Source organism: Hyaena hyaena, unplaced genomic scaffold (assembly GCF_003009895.1).
Source record: "Hyaena hyaena isolate Hyena2069 unplaced genomic scaffold, ASM300989v1 scaffold_76, whole genome shotgun sequence".
Taxonomy (NCBI): Eukaryota; Metazoa; Chordata; class Mammalia; order Carnivora; family Hyaenidae; genus Hyaena; species Hyaena hyaena.
This window is the reverse complement of record NW_024080709.1, coordinates 2,886,212-2,912,085: the sequence shown is the minus strand read 5'-3', so window position 1 is coordinate 2,912,085 and position 25,874 is coordinate 2,886,212. Positions and strand designations below refer to the sequence as shown.

At 46.4% G+C, this 25,874-nt stretch overlaps 1 protein-coding gene across 1 annotated transcript in view; it reads right to left on the bottom strand.

Moving 5' to 3' along the window:
• Positions 1 to 4,254: 4,254 nt before the first annotated feature.
• Positions 4,255 to 25,874, bottom strand: part of CPPED1 (calcineurin like phosphoesterase domain containing 1) — a 103,168-nt gene continuing 81,548 nt past the window's right edge. The window contains exon 4 of the mRNA XM_039233623.1: positions 4,255 to 6,270. Coding sequence (XP_039089554.1) covers positions 6,041 to 6,270 — 230 coding nt within the window. The 3' untranslated portion in view covers positions 4,255 to 6,040. The remainder of the gene's footprint in view (positions 6,271 to 25,874) is intronic.

Sequence of the window (25,874 nt, the reverse complement as noted above, 5' to 3'; positions counted from 1 at the left end):
GTCAGCACAGAGCCTGATGTGTGGCTCGAACCCATGAACCATGAGATCTGACCTGAGCCAAAGCCAGACGCTTAACCAGCTGAGCCACCCAGGCACCCCGTTATTATCCTCTTTTGACAGGTAAGAGTGTGGACAAGGTTTGCAGAGGCTAAAAACGCCCCAAGTCCGGCCACCACTGGAGGCCCAGAGGGGATTTGGGGCCGGAGGCCGCTCACTGTGCCAATGATCCAGGGGCCACCGAGGCCCTGGCAGCCGTGGGAGGCGGGACGTGGCGCATGGGATACAGGAAAGAGGTAGAAGCTGGGTTTCCAATTCCAGGCAGAGGAGTGGGGGTGTTGCCACTCGCCAAGATGAGGAACAGCAGACGAGAAAGTGTTTTTTTAGAAGAAAATTGAATTTGATTCTGGAAATGGCTGTCTTGTCCTGGGGACAATGTTTCCCTGTCCAGTTAGCCTTTGCAGTACATAATGTGGAGGCTGAGACATTCATCTCATCTTAAAAATGGTTTCTTTGGTGACTGTCATCACAAAAGTGGTCATTAAGGCTATTGGTACTGATGTTTCCTGAGGACAGAAGGGAGCAGAGGTGACTGTCTGGGGCCTAAGAAACATCGATATTTAAATTATCTTGCTGAAGGTGAAGGCTGCTTTCTGTTCACTGGTGCTCGGCACAGGCTGTGGTCCCTACTTGGCAAATGTCCTTGGGATGGATGAATGCTCAACGGGAAGGTTCATCGTACAGAGGGTTGCCGAGTGCTGTATGTCAGCAGATATTTATATCCACCAGGTCCTGGGCCAGGTGACAAGAACACAGTGGCCAACGAGATGCCGTTCCTGTCCTCAGAATCTTGTTCTCTTGTCTGACAAACACTGGAGATCAGGAGAGTACAGGACTACATGACAAATACAGTACAATTTCATTTAAATGGCTTTTCAAAATCGGTGACAGCTAAAATATGTGCTTAGGGACACAATGATCCAGTTTGGTAGTTTTAAAAAAAGCAAATCCAGAGAGTCTTTCAAAGATGTTATAAGAGATGAAATCATCTAATTTCTTCCTGAAAGCTTGGAAGAACAGTTTCAAGGCCCAGGGAGAGACTTTTTCTACAGCATGGGAGTAAGCCATGCCTTGTGCTTGCTCTTCAATGTCTAAAATGCATCCCATATGGCCTACCTGGAGGCAGAGCTGCAGTGAAAGCCAGATGGTTAGCAGTTCTATACAGATGGTGGCTTTTGCCTGAGAAGACGAAGGTGAAGTGTGCATAAATCCTGAAAGTCTTACCTGTTTCACAGCGAAGCCCAGACACAGAGCCCCTCTGAGAAAGCCATCAGCAGGAAGTAAGATATACCTGCCAGCCAGTCAATCACTCATGGCTCGATCCATGTTCTCGGCCTTAACACCCATTCTGTCCTCTTCACTCTTATCTCATGGCCAGGGCTGTGCCCCCAAGCCCATTTCTTTCCAATGTCCTTGTCCCATTGGGTATGGTCCCTTTCCAAGTCCATTTTCAGCCTCGTTCTCATTCGAGTCTACTCAACCTGCACTTTTCTCTACTTACTCTCAGTCTCCTCCCCTCCTGTGTTCCCAGGGAAGACCGGTCTGTGCTGATACTTTTTCTTGCGCACCTCTCCCTCCTTTAGCAACTTGTATGTAGCGCGGCTTTCGCGTGCACAGCGAGGTGCGCTTTCACAATTACCGGTGGGCCTCAGCTTGCGTCTTTTTCTGTGACTGTGATGGCTGTTGGGTTGCATTCTTGGCATTTCTGTTTCTGGCCAGTGGGGCTTACAATGTATTATCTATTGAGGGCCTCTGGGTGATCGTTTCCTCTTGGATAGAAAAAGTGACTCTGGAGCTAGAAACCCACCCCACCAGCCCTTTCTTCCTGGCTTGGACTGATGACCCTTGGAGTTGTGTCGCCATCTTGTCAGTAGGAATCAGGGAGCCGTCCACACACAGCTGACACACTTTGCTGCTCAAACATCCCTAAACCCCATCTGGACTCAGGACTGATGTTGTGGGAGAAAAACAATCCCCTTACTTATCAAACCCCTTCTGATCTGATATTGTTACCATTGACTAGAAGCATTCCAACAGATGGAGTATGGGGATACTGAGGTATAGAGAGGTTGGCAAGTCTTGTGAGAGAAACCGTGTCCACACGGTTCACAATCTGAGAGGCTGGATTCAAAACTGGTCTATCTTCAGAGGCACCGGAGCTCTGGAAACAAGCACCTCACGTGACCAAATGCCTCCTTGGCTGCGAATGACCCTCCTTTTGAAAACACTGCCCTCCCCCAGGCTGGATGAATCCCTCTTCTTTTTAAATTATTTTAAAACAATTTTATTGAGCTACATTTTACAAAGCTGTACACATTTATTTTTAAGTTTATTTATTTATTTTAAGAGAGAGGCAGAGAGCATGAGCAGGGGAGGGGCAGAGAGAGAGAGAGAGAGGGACAGAGAATCCCAAGCAGGCTTTCCACTGTCAGCACAGAGCCGGACACAGGGCTCAAACACAAACCGTGAGAAATCATGACCTAAGCCAAACTTGGATGCTTAACCAACTGAGCCACCGAGGAGTGCTGCGCGCCAACCCCCCGCCAAAATTACTTTTTAAAGACAAGTATCAGAACACAACAATGAAAGATAACTTGCTATTATTCGTGTTCAATCAACTTTATCTACATAAGGGTTTTGTTTTGTTTTTTAATCTACATGGGTCCTTTAGGATTTATCTAAAGGAAACATTCTCAGAACATCTGGGCCGCTCAGTCGGTTAAGCATCTGATTTCAGCTCAGGTCAAGGTCTCACAGTTTGTGGGTTTAAGCCCTGCGTTGGGCTCTGTGCTGGCAGCTCAGAGCATGGAGTCTGCTTTGGATTCTGTGTCTCCCTCTCTCTCTGCCCCTCCCCTGCTCGTGCTCTGTCTCTCTCAAAAATAAACATTTAAAAAAATTTAAAGGAAACATCCAATCTGTACATATGTGTATATGTGTGTATAGTCACTAATGGTAAAGAAATAATGGAAATAAAAATCCATGGAAGGAAAAAGGGAATTTAGCTAGTAAGATCTTTTCTAGAAGATGTTAGAAATCATTATTCCAAGAATCCTCATATATATGTTGTATGTATGTACAGTATATGTACAGTATATTATATATATACTGTATACAGTATATATATATATATATACACACACACACACACATATAAGAGCTCTACAATGACATGATAGGATTTTATGAAATTATAAAAAAATCAATATTACCTGGCAAGTACTATCTCTTGCATGTGGAACACAAACTACTAAGGTTATGTGAACAAGAAATCCCTGATGTCTATTATAGAAAGCTTTTAATAGAACTTGCCATGACAGTTTATTCCTAAATCTTCCTTCTGCCCCCCCTCCCCCCAGCTCAATACAATATCGCTACTTAATTTCATGACTGCGCAAAGCTGTTTTAGGCACTACTTGGGGAATAAGTATTAAGAGTTCAAGTAAATGCAAATATTTTTGCTACCCTGTCTCAACAGATTTCCATGAGAAGACAGATTACAATAATAAACTATCATCCGTATATAGTTTCCACAGTTTTATGTAACTTGGAATCTGTTGTAGTACATGAGGGAAAGGGTCCTAGTGTTATTATTCAGGCTGCCTTCTCCTTTTAGCAGCCCCCTATTTACACCCCCAATGAAAACGACACATGGGAAGCAGAGTGTTGGGTGGCACTGCGGGCCTTGAGGGAGCCGTGGGGGCAGGAAGTCGGAGCGAGCAGTGAACGTCATCCCGCGAAGCACTTACTGTTGAGCGCAGAGCTGCGTCCTGCAGCCCATTATGGTTCACGTCGGTTTTCCAGTCTCCTCCAGGGAAAATTCTCTGCCTGGAACAATCTGGACAGGCTTTGCCACCCTGGACCTGGTACCATCGAGAGAAGGGCTCTGCAAAGCTGGGCTCAAGCCCCATGGCTGCCAGCTCACACTGGGCTGTTGGCCAGGAAAGGCGGACAAAGCGGCGGATGGTGCCGCACTGCCATGGGCTGAGCTGCTGCAAACCTCTCACCCGTGAAAAACCCATTTTCTAAGAAAGAGAGGAGAGTGTTAAGGAGCACGGGCTGGGCAGTCAGACTGCTTGCATCTCGATCCTTCCTTCCCCACTGGTGAGCTCTGTGATCGTGGCCAAGTGTCCCCACCTCTCTGAGCCAAAGCACTTCAAATGTACTTAGCACATAAAAAAACATTCAACACCGTAGCACTTACAATCACGGAGCATTTTATTGTTTTCCATAGTAGAAGGCACTTATTTTATCACGTGTGTTTTTTTCTTTTAAAGAAAAAGCAATCATAAGTGAATGCCTTGGTAATTATCTATTATCAGATTGAGACACACTCATCTATGAAATCATTTCCTAACTTCTTCTGAACAAACCACCACTAGGGAATATTGCTGGTTACTTAAAAACCGGTTAGAATTTCATAGGATTCCCTCTGTTTAGTATATACCCTGCTGTATTTTGAATCAATTCTTTTATATATTAGGATTTTTGGGGAAGGAGACTTAGAAGGTTCATTTCCATTACTTTTAATGTAATCCATATCCTCCCCCAAATAAAATAAAAAGGTACATCTTTTACTGAACTCCTGTCCCTGACCTCAATCCACACCTGTTGTAAAAGAAAATGGTTCACAAATCAAGGCTGCAGCAAAATGCTAAAACAAGAGCATTCTAATTTTGAAAACTTCTAATTTTCTGGTGCCACATAGCAATGAGCTATGTGCAGGGCGGATCTGTGGTATAACTGATTTCTTGTCTTTTCTTCCTGATGAATTTACATATCCATTATCTTCCTGTTTAACTTCTCATGGTTTTGCCACAGTGACTAAAACTTTGTAACAAGAAAGTCTTGTGATTTAATGGACTCCGCAGCTCCTCTGTACGGATATGCCAGCATGCTACTCCGTGGCGCTGTGAAATATTCCTGAGTATTTCACTGAGTACCCAGGCTCCCTGTCCGCCGGGGCGATGGACGAAATCACGTCACGGTCAGTGGCCACAGAGAAGCAGCAGCAAAGGAGATCGCCTAAAAATGACCCTGATTTCAAGCCACCCATGCTCCTTTGTCAAGGGATATGGGCGCATTTCCTCAAAGCGGGTGCTGATTTAGATGACGGCGCCAAAAGCTCGATTCTGCCCCACCAGAGCTCCTGCTTTGCTTCCTTCGAGAACCTTGCAGCGATTCCCACTTGTTCTGTCAGAGTAGACACAGCAAAGAGTCCCCTAAGCGTAGGGCCATTCTCATCCCACGAGGATGCCCGTCTGCGGAGTCACCGCACTGTGAACGTGCCCAGAGCGTGGGGCTTCAGGTCTAGTCTCTGCAATGAGGTATTTACAGGTGGCCAGTTCGCATGCCAAGGAGGATTTTCTCATCACCCAGAGGGCAAGTTCAACTTTGACTTGTACCGACTGCATTGTCAACAGTGCCCAAAGTCTCCAAATTTAGTAGCAGATGTGGTTGATCCTTGAAAAGCCAGCCTGTGTAGCTCTAATGGGATACAGTCACATGCTTTGTTAGGAAAGCCTAACGTTTTGCCTAGCGCTTTGGGAGTCGTGATCACAATTTAATATAATCGGATTTGGTCTGTTTGCGGAATTTTCAAAGACCACACTTAGGTATCAAGGTGGGATGGAGGCTGACAGGTAGACATTTATCATATGCTACCCGAAGACACTAATTCAGGAGCAGAATGAGGGACACAGCACTCGGAGAATGTACTCAAGCATCCATGCAGAGAGATACTAGTATCATTTATTCTTTAATTTTCAAGTTCCCCCAACTCCTCTCTTTTTTAAAGGGAGGGCAGCTTTCCTGTGAATATAATTTCGGATAGGAGGAGAGGACCCAGCCCTCTGATTTATGGAAAAGGACATAAATCCACAGATGGGCCTGGAGTACTTTTACATTTCAACAAGGGGTGGGGACGCAGCTGCCGCTTCTGGAAAAGCAAACAGCCAAGGGAAGTGAAACAGATCAGCAGCGACCATCACTTTTCCTGCATCAGGCCCAGGAGATCATCTTCTATCCCCTTCTCACTCAGCTCGTCCAGGCTGTAGTACCGGTGAACGATTTTCTCGGCGGTGACCACGACGACTCGGAGCCCATGGGTGTCCTGGCCCAGCTGGCATCCGATGGCGGACGATACCACCATGTCCAGGCTCTGGTAGGTGCCCCCGGCATTCCGGTGGTAGTGGCCTGAGAACACTGCTGTGACACCTGTGGGGGAGGGAGCGAGACATTAGGGGGCCAAGGATTTCCCTGTTGGGGTCTTGGGGTGCTCTCCCGTTTTCTTCTGGGAACAATACTGACTGTTATTAAATTAAATGCATACTATTACTCAGCGCCTAAGAAATGAGAAGGCAGCATGTGTGACATCCAGAATCCTTCCAGGGAATAATTCATCGATATAACATATTAGTAACACATTTGTCACAGACACTGCAAGAAAGTGCCAGGGAACAGAAGCGAGAAGGAAGATAAAGGGCGTGACTTTGGGAGAGGCACAGGAAGTGGAAGGAAATATTCTGAGGCCTGTATCTGCAGCCAGAGGATGCAAGTTAAATGTCTACGAAAAATTACGTTTATGGAGTTCTAATCAAGATAGCACAGCATACTCACCATTTAATGTACCTTCTCCGCCCCACACTCAAGAGCCATGGTGGATAAAATAGGAAAAAAGAAAACCAAAGGACAGAAGTCGCCTCAGCATCAAGATAGAGAGCCGTGTGGATGAGAAACAAGACAGAAAGGCAGAGGAATGAGAATGAGCGGGGTTGCAGGTTGGCGGGAGTGTAGCACCTGGAGGGGAGCAGAGACTGAAAGCAGCTTCTGTGACATGAGCAAATCAATTCCCACCCCTATTTGGAGCAAGGGTGGCGTGACGGCCTCTGTTTCTGGAAGGAGGCTGCAGAAAACCATCGCTGTCTGGGGCCCAGCCAGTGGTGTCTTTAACAAGTTCTCCAGAGAATAATGGAGAACCGGTTTGCAATGTTTACGCCTTTCCGTGGGGCGGATGTTCACGTCGTGGCTGACTGCAAATCACCAGCGATGTCACTGACCCAGGCGTGGGAGGAGATGTGGCGAGCACGCCGGTCTGGCACCCCCACCGCAGATACAGAACCTGTGAGCCACCTCGCGGCACCGTCAGAGAAACATGCAGCAAGGTAATTAGAAAACAGTTTCCAGTATTTATTGCCTTTGCTTGTCAACATAATTTATTCATTGGCGAGTCTGGAGAATTTAATTTTTAATAATCGTTTGACAACGAGCTCACAAAGTTCCTTACAATTTAATCATTGGCTTTCGTGAGCTGGGCAGGAGGAACTGTCTGCAGCACGCCACTGGGCTGGGGCTTGCGGCGATCCACGGGTCTGGGAAGGAAGGACAGACACTGGTTCAAGTCTAGGAAGGCAGACAGGTTTTCTCAGTGTCATGGAGCACAAGGGCCTTCCAGCTCCTCTCTAAGTCCTGGTCCCAGATGGGGCTGGGCTGGAGGAGCCCAAACTACTAGGCAGGGAGAAGCTATTCAAGAGAGAAGTGAAAGGGGGCACCTGGGTGGCTCAGTCGGTTGAACGTCCGACTTCGGCTCAGGTCATGATCTCACGGTTCATGGGTTCGAGCCCCGCATCGGGCTCTGTGCTGACAGCTCAGACCCTGGAGCCTGCTTCAGATTCTGTATCTCCCTCTNGTCTCCCTCTCTCTCTCTGCTCCTCCCCCACTCATGCTCCGTTTGTCTCTGTCTCAATAATAAATATACATAAATTTTTTTTTTTTAGAAAAGGGAGAGAAAGTGAAGGAAAAACCCAAGCAAAAAAACAAAAACAAAAAACTACAAAAACAAAAAACGTCTTACTCGGGGCGCCTAGGTGGCTCAGTTGGTTAAGTGTCCGACTTTGGCTCAGGTCATGATCTCACGGTTCGTAGCTTTGAGCCCGGCGTCAGGCTCTGTGCTGACATCTCAGACCCTGGAGCCTGCTTCAGATTCTGTATCTCCCTCTGTCTCTGACCCTCCCCTGCTCAAGCTGTCTCTCTCTCTCTCCCTCAGAAATAAATAAAACATTTAAAAAAAAACAAAAAATAAGTCTTACTCAAATTGAATCTGAAATAAAATCCCACCACCTGTGAAGAAATCTCATGCTAATTAAGACAGTCTACAGACTTCTCAATCAGGAATATGAATTCACTCAGATGAAATGAATGATATAAAACTGCCTCACAAATACTCAAAATGAATATGGTTAGAGCATCAAAAGGTCCTCAATAAGGGACTAAGATCTATAAAAAAAACAAAACAAACATGTTATGAAACAAAACAGCCATGAATTAAATGAGAATAATTGGTAATGAAAGCTCAGAAATAGTGGCCATAAAAGACAAGCCATTAAAATATAAGCCAAAGACAACTCTCAATAAATGGGATAAATTCTAGACTGGACACTGTTCAGAGAGGAAATCAGTGAATTAAAAGACAGCATGCAGGCAACGAACTGAAGTCAACACAGAGACCCAGACACAAGCAATAAGAACATGCGGTTCAAAGAACCCAAAGAATGGATGAAGAGGTATTAATGGATGCTTCAGAGGAGCCGGAACAGGAGAAAGGAGGAAATAATAGTAACAATAACTTACAAAGGAATGACAGGCAGCAGGCACCCCTCATAATAACAGAATCAAAGAGTAATACCTTCCAACGCTGAGGGCGAGCAATACGAACCTCAAATTTTACATCCAGCTAAACCATCATTCAAGTTGAAGGGCAAAAGAAATACCTCTGGAGGCATATGAAGACTAAGAGTTTACCACTTCCAAACCTTCACTGAAAGAATTAATAGGAGATCTGTTTCTTTTTTTTTTCTTTTATAGTTTATTGTCAAGTTGGTTTCCATATAACACTCAGTGCTCATACCAACAAGTGCCCTCCTCCATGCCCATCTCCCCCCTTCCTCTCTCTCCCTCCCCCATCAGCCCTCAGTTTGTTCTCAGTATTCAAGAGTCTGTCGTGGTTTGCCTCCCTCCCTATCCCCAACTATTTTTTTCCCCATCCCCTCCCCCACGGTCCTCTGTTAAGTTTCTCCTGTTCCACTTATGAGTGAAAACATGTGGTATGTTTTCTCTGCCTGACTTATTTCACTCAGCATAACACCTTCAAATTCCATTCATGTTGCTACACATGGCCAGACTTCATTCTTTCTCATTGCCATGTAGTATTCCATTGTATAGATAAACCACATCTTCTTGATCCATCTGTCAGTTGATGGACACTTAGGCTGTTTCCATGTTTTGGCTATTGTGGAGAGTGCTGCTATGAACACTGGGGTCCATGTGCCCCTATGCACCAGCACTCCTATATCCCTTGGGTAAATTCCTAGCAGCGCTAGTGCTGAGTCATAGGGGAGTTCTGTTGTTAATTTTTTGAGGAACCTCCACACTGTTTTCCAGAGGGGCTGCACCAGTTTACATTCCCCCCAACAGTGTAGGAGGGTGCCCGTTTCTCCACACCCTCGCCAGCATCTACAGTCTAGATCTGTTTCAGCAAGGAGGGGATGAAATGTTAAAAAACAGTGATGAGCAAACATTGATAAAAGTATTTTTAAATTGAATTAACTACTGATTTCCCTTGAAAAACTATTTTTTAATGTGAAAGTGAAACTAAAAGTCAAGAATGTCAAGATGGAAACTTCAACGGATAATTAAATGCATAAAAGCTATTGTCATGTTTGGATGGAATATGAAAATAACAAATAACTTAAGATTTTGCTAGCAAAAATGCACAATTAACATGCCTCTTAAAAATGGCACAAGCAGGGCGCCCGGGTGGCTCAGTCGGTTAAGTGTCCAGCTTTGGCTCAGGTCATGATCTCACAGCTTGTGAGTTCAAGCTCCACGTCGGGCTCTGTGCTGACAGCTCAGAGCCTGGACGCTGCTTCAGATTCTGTGTCTCCCTCTCTCTCTGCCCACCCCCACCTCCCCGTTTGTGCTCTGTCTCTCTCTCTCTCAAAAATAAATATGTTTTAAAAACCCAGTGAATTTATACTTCAAAAGGGTAAATTTTATGTATATGAATTACATAGCTCAATAAAAAATGGAAAAAAAAAGTGTGGGAAGGGGAGAAAGCTAAAACTAACCATGTGGTAGTGAACTGGAGGTGGAGACATTAATATGAACTCGTGTTTACCGTAATGTCAGATATTAAAAACAGATGAGGACACACAGAAACATTTATAGAGGTGTACAGACACAGGTGAGTATGCAGATATGTATTTCCCAGCCTAGATCTAGTGTCCAGATCTTGGTTTCTAATACCATTCCCCGGTAACAGGAGATATAGATCCTTGGAGAAATGACTGACTGTAGGGCTGGAGCAGAAAATACACAAAATGAGCCTGGAGCACCTTGTTGGGCCAGAAAGTAAGGAAGTGCTTAAAAGCTCATAATAATGGGGGAGGGGGGTGTCAGAAGGACACAGGGATCAACTGAAAGAGCTCCCCACAGCCAAAGCTTAACAACTTGAGCAACAACTAGCGCTGCATTATAACCCAAAGTATAAGAAGTAAATCCATGAGTCCATATTGATATAAATAAATATGTAAATGTGGGGAAAAAAAGACAAATCTCCCATAGAGAATAACAGATCATTTGCTCGGATATACCGCCCTCCAGGAGGTGGAACATAACTCCCCACCCATAGGTGTGGACTGTGCATGGGGACTTCCTCCCAAGAGTAACTTTACAGTGGAGAGACTGGCCAAACATCAACAGGTATGACAGTCAGGTTGATTGCATGTACTCCTTGATGTGCCTTGATGACGGTGATGAAAATAGCACTTATACCTGCATGATCTTCCTCCCCCCAAACCCAGAACTCCAGCACAAGAAAACCATCAGACCTACCCCAACAGACAGACCTTCTACAAAATACCTGACCAGCACTTCTCAAAATGGTCAAGGTCATCAAAAACAAGTGTGAGAAACTGTCACAGCCAGCAGGTGACTAAGGAGGTGTGACACCTAAGTGAGGCGTGCTATGCTAGATGGGATCCTGCAGCAGAAAAAGTGCATTAGGTAAAAAGTGAGGAACCTGATCATGGACTTCATTAATAAAAGTGTGATCAGTATCAGGTCATTAATTGTAGCAAATGTGATACTGTTTTAAGATATAAATAACGGGGAACTCAAGGTGCAGGGCATATGGGAAGTCTCTGTATTATCTTTGTAATTTTTATGTAGATGTGAAGTTGTTCTAAAACTTTAAAGTTATTTAAGGGGGGCCTGGGTGGCTTAGTCGGTTGAACATCTGACTCTCAATTTCAGCTCGGGTCATGATCCCAGGGTTGTGGGATGGAGCCCCGTATGGAGTCTGCTTAAGATTCTCTCTTTCTTCTTCTCTCTCTCCCTCTGCCCCTCTCCCCCACTCACACGCTATATATAAAATTAAAAAAAAAAAATTAAGTGCATTTAAAAAACCATACAGATAATTTCCAAAAGAACAAAAATGGAATATGCAGCCTTCAATCGGCAAAGAGGCGGGGGGAAGAATTCGCAATGACCACAATAAACGAAAAAACGAAATGCAAACTTTTAAAATGTTACGGACACCAAATGCCGGCCCTGGTGTGGAGACGCTGGAGTGCTCCTACAGTGAGGGTGGGAACGGAAGGTGACACAGCCTCTCTGGGGCACAGTCTGGCAGTTTCTTACCAAACGAAATGTGCATTTACCATTATGACCCAGCAACAGAACTCTTGGGACATTTATCCCAGAGAAGTGAAAACTTAGGTTCAAATATCTGTACACAGATGTGCACTGTAGCTCTATGTGTAATAGCCAGAAACAGGGAACAATCTAAATGTCCTTCAGTGGGTATACGGTTAAACTGTGGCACATCCACACCACGGAATACCACTCAGCAATAAAAACAGGGAAAAAAAAAAAAGAAAGAATGACCGACTGATACACACAACTACAACAGATATCAAGGAAACTATGCTAATTTTAAAGGCCCCAATCAAAAGTTTCCATCCTGTGTGAAACATTGCATTGATACAGCATTCCTGAAATGACGGGGGTACCTCTACAGCTGCTAGGGGTGAGGCCCAGGGGTTGTGGGGGGTAGGGGTGAGCATGGCTGCAGGAGGGATCCTGGTGGTGACGGAACTGTTGGCACTTAACAAGGATTCAGAAAGGGGGAGGGGAAGAGGGGGAGGGGGGTGATGGGCACAGGGGAGGGCACTTGTGGGGATGAGCACTGGGTGTTATATGGAAACCAACTTGACAATAAAGTACAAAAAAAAAAAGGGCTGAAGGAAACATGTACAAAATGTTGACAGTAGCTGCTCTGGTTAAGAGGAATCTGGGAGAGTCTGAACAGAGCCCTGTGACCACAGCCACCATGTGCTCACAGCAGGACTGGAGACCCACCTGTGCGCAGGTGCCGCCATCTGCCCGCTGAGGTCCACACCTAGGGATGGTGACCCAGGTTTCTCTACTTAGGACAGCCGAGGGTGGTGAGGATCAGCTATTTCCATTTACTGTTATTAGGATGCAAATAGATCCAACTCATCCCAGAGTGATGAGGTGCCATTTTCTCACATTTTATGATGGGTTCCCCTCGACCCACGACCACCACTTCCGTTGAAACGTATCCTTCAGAAAGGCTCGGAGAAGAGCCCCCAGATGGAGACGTGTTGCATCTGGGGCATAAATAATCAGTGCAGTGTTCACTGAGGCACTATCTGTGATGTTCATTTGCGGGAGACAGGTTAGATGATGGGTGCATTTTACAAAGAGGTAGATTTCCATGTGCTGGCATTGAAAGGCACCAAATACATTATTAAGTATGAACAACAAGATGTTTAAAAAAGTATTCTGTGCTCCTGGTTTTGTAAAATAAAGACCGCGCATGTGTAAGAGGGTGTGTGCCCATGGGTTTGTATCCCCCACCCGAATGGGGTTACATTCCCACTGCCCCCACGGGTGATTTCAGGGAGACGGTGGGGGCTGCGATTAGCGAGGGGGCATCACCTTCTACGCCTTATTACTGTGGTAAAACGTCACCAGTGATCAGGAACGCACACACCGAGGGGACCTGAGCAGTGTGGTGGTGGTGTGCCAGATGCTCCCGGGGGAGGGGGACAGAAAGGAAGGGTGTAGGTGCCACCACGACAGGGCCTGAGTTGTGCCAGTCAGAAACTGCAGCTGCAGCCCCAGGTTGGGCGCCCAAAGGGTCCCCACCACAAATGGAAGACTGGGCAGTCCTGGCCACACAGACTGGGGACCGTGGACGTGAACCGCTCTGGGCCGTCAGACCCGCCTCGGGGAGTTCCTAACGGCCAGACAGAAACCACTTAGCGTCGCTATTATTTTGTGGTGTACTAGATCATGTGCATGGAATTTGGCTCTTTCTGCCTAATTCATAGCTGCAAACTGTAATATTCTGCAAGGCATGTTTGGGAATTTTGAGAGTGGCTCGCATTAGCCGTAATTAGCTGGAAAAACTCACTGATGTTCAAGCTTCACGCCATATTTATCGGCACCCACAGAGACAGGAGCGTTAATGGGGACCGTTCGAGTGACCGGAGGGACTCTGGGAGATCTCCGCGGACGGTGGACAGCTGGGCTGGTCTGCAGTAAGCTGGCAATCCGTCTTCCTGATGCACGTCCCTTAGGGCTCACCATTTATTGCTAATGTCCCAAGTCACAGCAAATGTGACTGAATGACGATTCTGGCATTAGCAAGGATGCCTAAGAGGGCTAGCATTAGGATGAAGAGCCTGTCAGTGAGCAGGGCCATTGCGTTCAGAATGTTCTCCCCTCTGGCAAGACATCGCCCCCACCCCCATCATCACAATTAGGAGCTTCGCTTCTTGGAGGCCTGAATAAGCAGCTGTGAGACGTGGCCATGGAATCAGTACAAAAGGGACGGGCAGGCAGGACGCTAAAGTCGGTGTCAAAAAGGAGGGTAGGTAGAGCTCTGGGTTCTTCTGGGTTCTGGTGCAGAGTTCAAGGCTCTGGGATATTCCTGGCTGGCCCAAAGGTGCATGAGAGACCTTCTTCTTGGGCTGGAACCAGAACCAGAAGCAGCCTGGAGGCTGATAGAAGTTTCTGTTTCCCACCTCCCGGCAAGTCCAGCAGCTCTGAACCCACATCATGTTCTCCCAAGTCCTGCCTCGAGTGCGGGCAGGACTGAGGCACGATGACAGTGGCTTACAAGGAAGGACAGCCACAGGATGCTAGGGACCTCCCGTCCATCATCTCACTGAATTCTCCCAGTGGAGACTCCAATCGCCTCCATTTTACAGAGGAGAAACCTGAGGCCAGAAGAAGAAGAGGCAAAGTTACACAGCTGCTAAACTGATGTTGGAGCCTAAGCTCTGAACCGACCTTGCAGACTGTTTCTGTTCTTTCGTTTTGTTTCGTTTATTTTGAGTGAGAGAGAGTGAGGAGGGGAGGGGCAGAGACAGAGGGAGAGAGAGAATCCCAAGCAGGCTCTGCGCTGTCACGGGGCTCAAACTCACAAACCTGTGAGATCACGACCTGAGCTGAGATCAAGAGTCGGAAGCCCGGTTCTTTTCTTTGGGGACCTCGGGCAGGGTATTACTGACCCCTGGGAGCCTCCGCTTCCTCATTTGTAAGGTGAATAATGAACATGACTCATGCGTGGCAGAGAGGTTTGAAGGAGAGCATGGGAACGGGCCGAGGGCTCAACCCTGGGGGCTCCCTCTCGGGCGGGGCTGGTAGCTGGAAAAGGACACAGACACCACGTGCTGGCTCTGCCATGTGGTCTCCTGTCCCAGTAACAATCTCCTCTTATGCCGACAGGCCACGCGGGCCCATCTCTGCTTTTCTATTAGCTTTTGATGGGGAAGCATTGATTCACAACTCAATGGAGGTAGGAAATGCATTAATAAATCAGTTTCCTTGACGGGGGATTGATTCGAGTGGTGTTTTCAGGAATTGTGCAGAATTTCCGTCCTGGCTGTTCATTAGTCATCGCTGGCCGACATGCTTCTACGGTTCCTTAATTGAGTATTACGTATGGATTGTTTTTGAATTATGAACTGCTGTAAGGGGATGACAAGCATCTTCTTAAATTACCGCCAGAAGAATTCCCAGCAAAAGACAGCCCCAGAGCCTCAGGGAAGGACAACGTCTGCGGCATCAGCTTCATATTTATTTCTCCATGGTATCAAGTCATAAGGACGCTATAAAAGCTATTTTTAAGCTGTCTTGATTCCAATTCATTTCCAATCAATCAGGGGATGGGAATGCAATTTCCAAATAATTTAATATTCTAATGTTGGAGGCTTGCCTCAACTCAGGCAGGATATCGGGATGCTCCCCAGTACAATTTTAATACTAAAAACAGACTTCCTTAATGCCTTCGTGTTACTTAAGCCTGGACAGTGTAAACAGATTGGAGTTGGACAGCTCCCGCTTTTATCCTGAGTATACATTTATGAAAATGCTATGCATCTTCTGCATCGCCGGCTGGAACAGTGAAAATAGTGTTGTAAATCATGAGTCACACTCCCATGTTTCCTGCCTCAGTGGTTAAGGACAAAAAGGTCTCATTAAACAAAAAAAAAAAAAGAAAGAAAGAAAGAAAAGAAAGAAAGTAAAAAAAAAAATCGGTATGAACATACAGAAAACAGGTACAAATAATCCCTGCTATAGGTATAGGAATTTCCTCCGCAGGTAGCTGAGAGGCAGGCATTGAGACCAGGGTGGCCCACATGGCAAAGGGGCAGAGACAGGTTTCTTCAGCAGGGCTGGGAGGTGCAGCTGCTAGTCTGAAATCAGGGTACGGTCCACTACTGAGTTAGGGTTTGGAGTCGCCAATCTGTGAATTCTAGGTTCCACTAGGAATCACTTTCTTTACATGTCACTGGCAAGCACCTCCCCCAGTGCCTAAGGCTCAGGCTTAGAGGGAACATGGAGGAGTGGAAAGACCAGCTCCACTTTGTCTGGGTGAAGCTGGAGGCTATTTCTTCAGCCAGTTTGGGGCAATAAACACTTGGGGAGCTCCCATTGGTGGGAGGTGATTTTGGGGGGTTGCGGGACACCCAGAATGACCATTCCTAGCAACCGAATGCTCTGGGCCTGCAGCTGGATAGTAATATACACAGCTATCCCTAACAGAGGCAGCAAGTGATAGGTACACGGTTTGCAGTGTTTCATTTCCTGAGCGCCCACCCTGCGCCGAGAACTATGCATATGTATTGTTTCTGTTAAGCTTCACAAGACCCCCCAGGAAGACATTAGCCCCCTTTTGCAAGTGAGAAAAATGACACACAGAAAGGTTAAGGGACTGGTCTGGGTCACACAGCTAGGATTTGTATCTGGATCAGGCTGACTCAAGCAGATGCCTGTCCATTACCTTCAAGGTACAATGTGCCGAGGATCAGGACACGGCAGGGCCCAGGGAGACGGCTTCCTGGAGGGAGGGCTTTGACCTAACCACACCCTCCACTTCTGCCAGTTCTCTGTTCACATCTGTCCTGGGACCTGATGTACGCTAATGATTGCGGTGGTAACGAGGATGATAATAAGTGCTATTCATGGAGAGCTCACTGTCAGACACTAAAGAGCACTTTACGTGTTCTTAGATGGCACGATCCCCACACTCTCCCTACGAAGAAGGGATGGCTATTATCCCAGTTGGGCACATGAGAGCGGATGCAGACACATCTCACGGTTTGCCTAACTTGGCACGTCCCCGGCAGCTCTGGGGTCGGAACGCACCGAACACCTGCCAACTGGAGGGAAACTAAAAGCATGTGAGAGGCGGGGCACACGAGCAAAGAACAGGGTTTGGGGTGCAGGGAAGGGAGGAGCAGGATTCCCTCTCTACGCTTTTGAACCCTCACCAGTTGTGCAATACGGAAGAAATTATTTTTATTTTGAAATGGGGGGGAGGCAGACAGAGGGAGAGAGAGAATCCCAAGCAGGCTCCACGCTGTCAGCACAGAGCCCACTGTGGGGCTTGATCTCATGAATTGTGAGATCATGACCTGAGCCAAAATCAGGAGTTGGATGCTTAATCGACCAAGCCACTGAGGCGGCCCCCCCGTAGGGGAATTCCTCGCACGGGTTTTCCAGGGGAGTGTGTGGTGGCACCAGGATTCCAGGTAGATCCCAGCTCAGCTGGAGGGCAGGGCAGCGAGGCCAGGGGGCCGGACTGAGGGCTGGCTGAAATGGACACAGGGGAGATGCCGGCTCAGGTCTGCGTCCTCTTTCCCTTCGTGGGGAACATCAAGGCATCCCGTCCCTCCCAGTTTCCACCTTGTGTGAATTCAAACCTTCCCACCCCCAAATTCCCATTAACTGAAGTGGGATCCTGAAGACATTTTCATGGAACTTCCTTTGAGGATTGCTGGGAACTTAACTGACCTGGGGTCTACAAACATTTTCTGTAAAGGGTCAGATAGGAAGTATTTTAGGGCCACGCAGTCTCCGTGGAACCACTCAGCTCTGCCCTTCCTTCATTGCAGGGAGGCAGTCACCATTCCTAGTTCTGTAAATGCATGTGCATGGATGTGAGCCAATAAAGCCTTATTAACAAAAACGAGAGGAGAGTCGATTGGAGAAAAAAGGCACACCATTAAAAAAAATACATGTGGATGATGAGCCATGGTTTCTTAAAATTCTCCAAAAATTAGAAGTTTCTTTCTGTACTTCTCACAAATCAAGAAAGCAGTAATTTGTGGTTTATAAACTACGAATGTCATTCTGACCAGGAGAGATGAGTGTATTTGCCCAACAGAGAACACTGCTTTAATGAGCATAAAGTTATTCTATAAGCAATTACTCAGTTATTCAATAAACATGAGCATCTGTCCTAATGGTCAGAAAGAGACTTCTAGATTTACAAGAAACTAAGAGTGTCCCCATCCTTCCATCTAAGAAACTAACTCAGATCTGAAACATTAAAAAGACTGTATGTTGACAAGTTTTGCTTGAAGTTAAATAGCTAATGGGCTTATACAGTAAGTGCATGTGCCAGTAAGAGAAATTACAAAATTTAACCAGCATATAGCTGACACTCAAGAAAGAGAAGTATTCTGAATGAATACTGAATAGAAGTTCATTCTGCTGAATGAACTTTCCGGTTGTCCTTTATTACAGACAACGTGAAGCGGAAGGAGTTCTGAAGTGGCCCTGCTTACGGGAAGCATAATGGGAGCCTCTTGTGTCATTTTAAATTTTCTAGTAGCTGCATTTTAAAAAGTAAACAGTGACGGGTGAAACTAACTTTAGTTACGTATTTTATCTAACCCGATATTTAAAGTGTTCTTCAACACAGAAGCAATATATAAAATATGACCCATTGTATGTTATTTTCATACCAAGTCTTGAAAATCCAGTGTGTGTTTTATGCTTAGAGCCCACCTCAATCTGGACCAGCCACATGTGGGTATGACATTGAACAGTGCAGTTCTGGAGGGGGGCAGAGGTGGAAACCCAATCCAGTGTTGGCGCTTTTTAACTGAATGGCCTTAGTTTCATCATCTGAAAAACGGAGATAGTAACAGCTACCTTGCAAAGCTGCTGCTGTGAGAAATAGCTATATTGTGCCTTGCACATAGTAGGCTCCTAATGATGGAAAGCCACTATTATATCAATTACTTAGATCACTGAATATTTCTTTAATAGAAGCACTGAGACAACAAGACCCTTTTGCAGAGCAAAATGAACCACACCACAAATACAAATATACCAAAAAAAAAAGAAAAAAAGTAGGTCTAGGATCAATAGCTCTCAAATTTTACAAGGAAGGTGAACTGCTAGGTCAAAGCATAGCTCTACTTTTTTGGTTCAGCTTCAAGTATAAGTGAAGGACGATAAGCTTCACATGTTTGATCAATGTGAACACACATAAACACCTGGAAACCATCATCAAGGTCAAGATCATGAACACACCCATCATTCCCAAAAGTTTCCTTGTGCTCCTTTGGAGTCACTCCCTCCCAACATCCTGTCCCAGGCAACATGTGATGTGCTATTGCTATAGATTAATATGGATTTTATAGAATGGAATCATATAGCATGCACACATTTTTGGTCTGGCTTCTTTCACGTAGCATGATTTTGAAAATTTCATCCATATTACTGTATATACTAAGGGTTCATCCTTTTTATTGCTAGGTAATATTTCACTGTATTTTGTTTACCCATTCAAAACTGCTGATGGACCCTAGGCTTATTTCCAGAATTGCCTCAGCACTTTTAATGCAAACAGATTAACCATATATGTTGGGGTTTATTTCTAAACTTACTTTTCTGTTCCACTAATCTGTTTTTCTTATACCAAATGCCAGTTTTGATCACTGTAGGTTTATATATAGTCTTGAAATCAGGTAGGGTAGGTCTTTCAACTCTGTTCTTTTTTTTCAAAATCATTTTATTATTATAGGTAACTTGCATTTGCACAGAAATTTTAGAATCAGCCTGCAATTTCTATCCAAAATAAAACTACAGGAATTTTGTTTGGGAAATCAAGTCAATGTGGGAAAAATGCAACACTAATAACAGTCTTCCAATCCATGAACATGGTCTATCTTTCCATTTACTTAGGTCTTCTTTAATTAATCTCAGCAATATTTTATAGTTTTCAGGGCTGAAGTCTTACCTGTCCTTTGTTATTCCTGGATATTTTATGATTTTTGGTACTGCTACAAATTGAAATATTTTACAATTTCATTTGACAAGTGTTTGTTGCTGGCATATAAAAATACAATTGATTTGTATTTGTGTTAATCTAATATCCTGAGACCTTGCTGAGTATTTATTAGTTCTAGTAATTTTTTTGTAGATTCCTAGGATTTTCTAAATAATCATGTCATCTGCAAATAGGGACAGTTTTATTTCTTCTTTTCCGATTATTATGCTTTTTCTTGATTTTTGTAATGACTAGAACCTCCGATATGCTGTTACATAGAAATGGTGAAAACAGGCAACTTTTCCTTGTTCTTGATCTCAGGGGGAAGATTTAGTCTTCCATGTTCCCATAGTTTTAGACTTTTGATATGACTGTCAAGTTCTTCTTAAGGAAAGAAATCAACTTAAATTTCCTTCTACAAAGGATGTGAGAGTTTGGTCACTGAGACTGCATTTCTTGGTGATAAGGCAGAACCTTTCAACGATTAAAAGGGAGACTGTCCAGAACAACACACGGTGTTTCTGTTTATCCAGAAATTCTGAGTAACTGCTCTCTTCCATGTTCCTCTATCGTGATGGATAATCCCTGTCATCTCACTCCTAACGAAGGCCTTTCACACAATTTACTCTGGTGGATGTTGTCAGTGTCCCTGCCAGGTCCCTTTCCAGGCTGGTGCGTCCATCCTCCAGCTGCCAGGACGGCTGGCTGCAATGGCTCACTGCTGTCCTTCCCCTGAGCCCCGAAGGACTAAACCAAAGCCTTGGCTGGAGGCACAGCCAATGACTGAAAGACATGAGTGTGCAAAAGGACAGGGCCATGCAAATGTTCTCAAATTAACTGTGGTGGTAAATGCAAATTCTGTGAACGAACTCAAAACCACTGAAGCGTACACTTTAAGTGAACTGTACGGTATGTTAATGGTATGGTATGTCAATAAAGCTGTTACGGTGCAGTGGGGGAGGGGGGAAAAGGGAATAATGACCATAATAGTATTTTTTGCAGACCTATTATGGGCCACAGACTATAATCAAGTCTCATTGTGTATAGTATTTTAAATTTTTCCTTATCCCTAATGTGGATTATTGTACATGGGGCTTGGGAGACATGACCCCCTGCCTCAAGGTGGGTCCACCTCTGTGGGGGGGACTCATGCTCTGGTGCTCTGGCTGGGTCAGGCTGAGATCCTGAGCACATATCTCTGCTTTTGTTTTGTTCCCAGACTTGCCCTGTGTCCTCAATTCCCTGCACCAGCGAGTCTCTCTCACATGTCTGACCAATCCCTGTCTTGAGCTCTCCTTCCCTGGACACTAACCAAGGGAGGTTAGCTGGTGGGCTGGCTCTCCTGACCCTCTATTACCCTCTCTGTGAGCCCTAGGGCCACCCACAGGCTCCCGGCCTTCGACATCTCCCACAGCCCTCACCCACTTGAAAAATAACAAAGACTGGGGAGCCTAGGTGGCTCAGTTCAGTTAAGCATCAGACTGTTGGCTTTGGCTCAGGTCATGATCTCATGGTTCATGGGTTTGAGCCCCGCAGAGGGCTCCATGCTGATCATGTGGAGCCTGCTTGGGATTCTCTCTCTTCTCTCTCTGCCTCTCTCCCTCTCAAAATAAAGTTTAAAAAATAAAATAAAAATAATGACTTTCTATTATAAGTTTCAGCTTGCTCTTTTCAGTGGCTTTAAAATTTCCTTTGCACTGTTTATCTTGACTGTGCTTTGTGCCTTAGGACGGCAGCTGAATAAGCTATGGAACACACACAGTGCAGCTGTAAGAATCAGGAAGATCTCCATGAAATGTTATGCAATGATAGCCAGGAAAAATTATGTGAAGGAAGTGCAGAAAGCATATACAGTAGGCTTTCTTTTGTGTAAGACGGGATAATAAAACACACACACGATGCATGCAGCTTACCCTCAAATATATCAGAAAAGAGATACATATTTGTGCTCTCACGAATAATAAACAAAAGAAAGCAACTGGGGTAAAATGCCAGATAAATGTGGGTACAAAGAATATGGGTTTTCTAACTGACAATTTTTCTGTAAGCTTTAAAATATTCCTAAATAAAAAGTCTGAAGAAAAAAAAAGCAATGCATGCTTGCTAAAAATAAAATCAACTATTGTAAAAATACAAGCATGGAAGAAAAAAAAAAGGAGGGTCAGGAAAATCTCTTAACTTTCTCTTCCCATTTGAGTTCAGAGTGTATTGTCCAGATAATTTAAATGTCTACGCCAATCATACAGGTACTAGTCACAAGTCTATGGCAACACACATATACACAAGTCCACACTTCCACAAAAATGAGATCTGCCAACTCATACCTATGGACTTGCAACTTGCTCTTATTCACTCAACACTGGATCTTTTCCATTGTTTCACTCTGGACACAAAGCTCGATCTCAGAACTACCCTCTAAAAGTCTGAAAACTGTATTTCCGGTCTGTAAACATTTAGGCTGTCAGCTGATCATTCTGTATTTTACACTGGGAGGTGAGGCAGGTTCAGCATCCTTGAGCCCCGCGGACTGCTCAGGTCCATGGAGGAATCAGAGTTGGCACAGCTTCTCAGAGAGCTGCCGGGGGACCTGGGAGCTCACCACTCCTGGGAGGAGGGAGTCTCATCGCCCAGCCACTCCCCAGCAGGTCTCGGGGATGGGTCCATCTGGTCCTGTTTGCTGCGGGACCATCAGCACAGGAACCGACCCCCAGGCATAGGGAGCACCAAAGCCAAGTGGCGCTGCCCAGGGTGAAGGGTGCACCGTCTCCCACAGGAGCTGGGACCCAGCCTGCTGACAGACAGAGGTGAGCAGCCACGGCTGGCGGGTGACGACTCCATTACCACAGCACCACGCATTCCCGGGCTGGGCTGCTGCTGAGAGCTGGGCCCGTGCCTCCCCTCCTCCCGAGGGCACTATGTAACTCCCCAACATCTGCCAGATATCTGCTCCACGGGACGTGAAACATCTGGCTCGGCTGATGGATCCGCAGCCTCCTCTCCCCAGAGAGGACCGGGTGGGAATGAACGGCCAGTTGTTGAAATGACCTTCACTCAAGGCCAACTCGTCCCTACTCTATAACCACAAGAGATACTTTTCTTTCTTTTAGAAAAACATGTCCTCCCATTAAAAAAAAAAAAACTACACTTTCCTTGCCTCACCTCTGTAATAATCGACAGAAATTACACCGTTCACCGCTCAAGGCTTCTCTTCACTGAAACTACAAGAAGGCAAGAGAAGGGGGTGAAACTATGGTTCTCGAAGGCAGAGAAGCGGCCCCGAGAACCCCAAGGGCTGTGCGTCTTCAGCTGGACCAGGTTGAGCCCAACAGAAGAGCAGCTGGGGAGAGAGTCCCTGGCCATCACGCCGACACCCAGAGGGGTCCGGTTCCCGTGTGTGGTGTGACGTTTCTGCTTCCATCACCACACCCACCCGCTCACGCTTACGCAGGACACAAGCCTTCCCGGCCTTTGGGGCACCTGAGCCTCCATGGCCCGGGATGCAGAGCAGCCGCCCTCCCACCGTGAATTTGAGGATTCATGATGCACCAACAAAATGCAGACTCACCTCCCGTTTATCTACATGGGAGGCTGTGCTCAGCGTTTCCATTTAATTTCTCCCCTTCCCGACGACGTGGCAATTCAAAACTTGTGTGGAACACGCAAGGGGAGAGCTGTATTTTATTAATACTAATATCTAGTTGCCAAAGAAACAGCTGCAGCTTGGGTTAGAAGTCAGGGGGATACGGCCTTGAACCTCAGACTGCTACGACAAAGCTGTGAGTGTGGCCTGTCCATCAACCTCTCTGAACCTCCATATGGTCACGTGGAAAGCAGGACTCGTATCGACCACCCCCCCAGGGTCACTTTGAAGATCAAGAGAGACTGAGAGCCGTGCCCAACGCTGCACAGCAGGAAGCTGTGTGTGACGTACTCGGGCAGTGCTCAATAATTATACCTTCCCCTCATCCTTCTCGACGCATCTGATCAGATCTTCTTTTTTCATTTGCATCAATTACATCTTTTTCGCTATTCATAATTTCCTCTTTATTTTTAAAAGAAGATGGTGGGCTGGTGTGTGAGATGGAGTGTGGGGCACACATTAAGGTTTCAATCCAGAATGGACAATTTTCTAGATTTCCATTACCCGGCTTCCATGCCCTATCTTAAACACAGCTGTCAGGACAAGAGGCTCATTAAAAAGATTGTTTTGACTGATGGCATGTTCATGTATCAAAGTGGAAACCCATCCAAAAATACTCGAGGGAGGTAGACAGAGGTGGCAGTGAGCCGTGGAGCGGAGCGGTTCTGCAGGGTGTCGAAGACAAAATTTGCTGGGGAAAAGGTGCTCTAGCCTGGACCTGAGACAGGGAGGTCTCGGAGGGGAGCTGCTGCCGCGGAAATGTGAGGGTCTTAGGAAAGTCCGCTTCTGTGTCAATAACCAGAGAGAGAGAGATGGCCATCAGGCAGATGGGAGCACGGTATGTGCCAAATTAGCGTGCTTTTGCATGAGCCCTTTTCACGGTGGCCTTCTCTGGACACTGTCCACACCCTTGTCTTCCCGTGGGATGACCACTGCCTCCGTGTGACCTCAGCTCCCCCACTGCTGATGACTCCAAGCCATTTCCCAGTCCAGACACTGGTTGGACTGAGTCGAGGTCCCCTCCTCCCAACGTCCCTGCAAGCAAAAGGTAAACTTGACTCATGCACTGCTTTCACCCCCAATGCCCGCTCTTCTTGTGGGCTTTCCCGGGCCAGCACGCAGTCACCTGCTCCGGGGACGCAGGCCATATGTCCCACCACTTTTCTGCTAAAGCCCGCTCCCAGCGCTTTCAGCTCTGTGCCCTCAGGACGGCCTCTGTGATGGCCAGTTCCCCTTGTCTCCCTGCCTTCCCAGCCGCCCTCCTCTCTGCCCCCAGATGTGTCAGGACGACAATGGCCTGAATACATAAAAGGTGCATTTGGACAATTTACGATGTACTTATCCAACCGCCGTAAAGAAAGGGGGCGGGTGGTCAGGGTGGATACGGTTTCACTCAAGGACCTCACTAAACATGCAGGTTCCTTCTGCTTTTCTGCTCTGCTGGCCTCAGCGTACGGCTTTGTCCCCAAAACCGCACGATGGCGGCAGGGCTTCTAGGCACCGTGTCCAAGTTCACGGCAGGAAGAAGAGAAAAGGGCCAACCGAAAGCTGTCCAGGAAGCCCCACTGGCTAGATCCCAGGACTGGGGCAAGCGGTCACACTAGGGGTCCAGGGGTCTGGAAGGCGTGTGTTCAGCCTGTCACGCTGGCATCCTGAACCAAACCAGGTCGGGAAAGAAAAAAGTGCATCCTACACAGACCGAGCAAGGTTGTTCTTCCTAAAATGCGAGACTCGATTGACATAAAACCTTTCCGTGCTTCTCTAGTACCTGAGGGTCCTGATCTGGCTCCTGTTGTCTGCCACCAAATGACCCGAGTCCTGCTCTACTCACAAGTGGCTTCAAGGGCAGCGCCCACACGCGCCAGGCTGCTGTGGGGCTCCGGCCTCAGCTCACGCTCTGTCCTGTGTTTGGAATGCCTTCTTCCAGCTCACATCTGCGTGGGGAACTTACTCATCCTGCAAGCCGCTGCCTGCTCAGCTCCTGGAGGACAGCGTCCTGGCCCAGCTGAAACAAGTTGATTCTCCTTCCTCCTGATTCCAGCACATTCCTCTCCTTTCATCCCACAGGTTCTTGCTTCCCACCTTGGTATCCTCCTCTACTGGCCTGTGAGGACACAGGGCAAATCTATTTAACTGGATATCCATCCTCAGAAGGGAAGAGAATAGAGCTCTTGCTCTGTAAATGACTGTTGGCAGATGGATGAACAGACGGACAGATGGATGGTGAATGAGTGTATCAAACTTGAGGCAACTCATAAGCTGTATGTTAGCAGGTGCCCTTGGAAGAGGAACTCCGATCTCCCCACTGTGTCAATATTATCTACAGAAAAGTAGCGTTCCGGTGTTTTCCGACCTTACAAAATTACCATTGTTCCTGGTCAAGGAAGGCCCAGTTATTACTAACTAGAGGGTGGAAGACAGAGAGAGAAATGAGCTCTGATGTGAATCATGTCACTTAAATGCCACATGACAAACTACCTTACCTCCCCAGGAGGATGGACGTTGAGGGGATGCTAACAGATC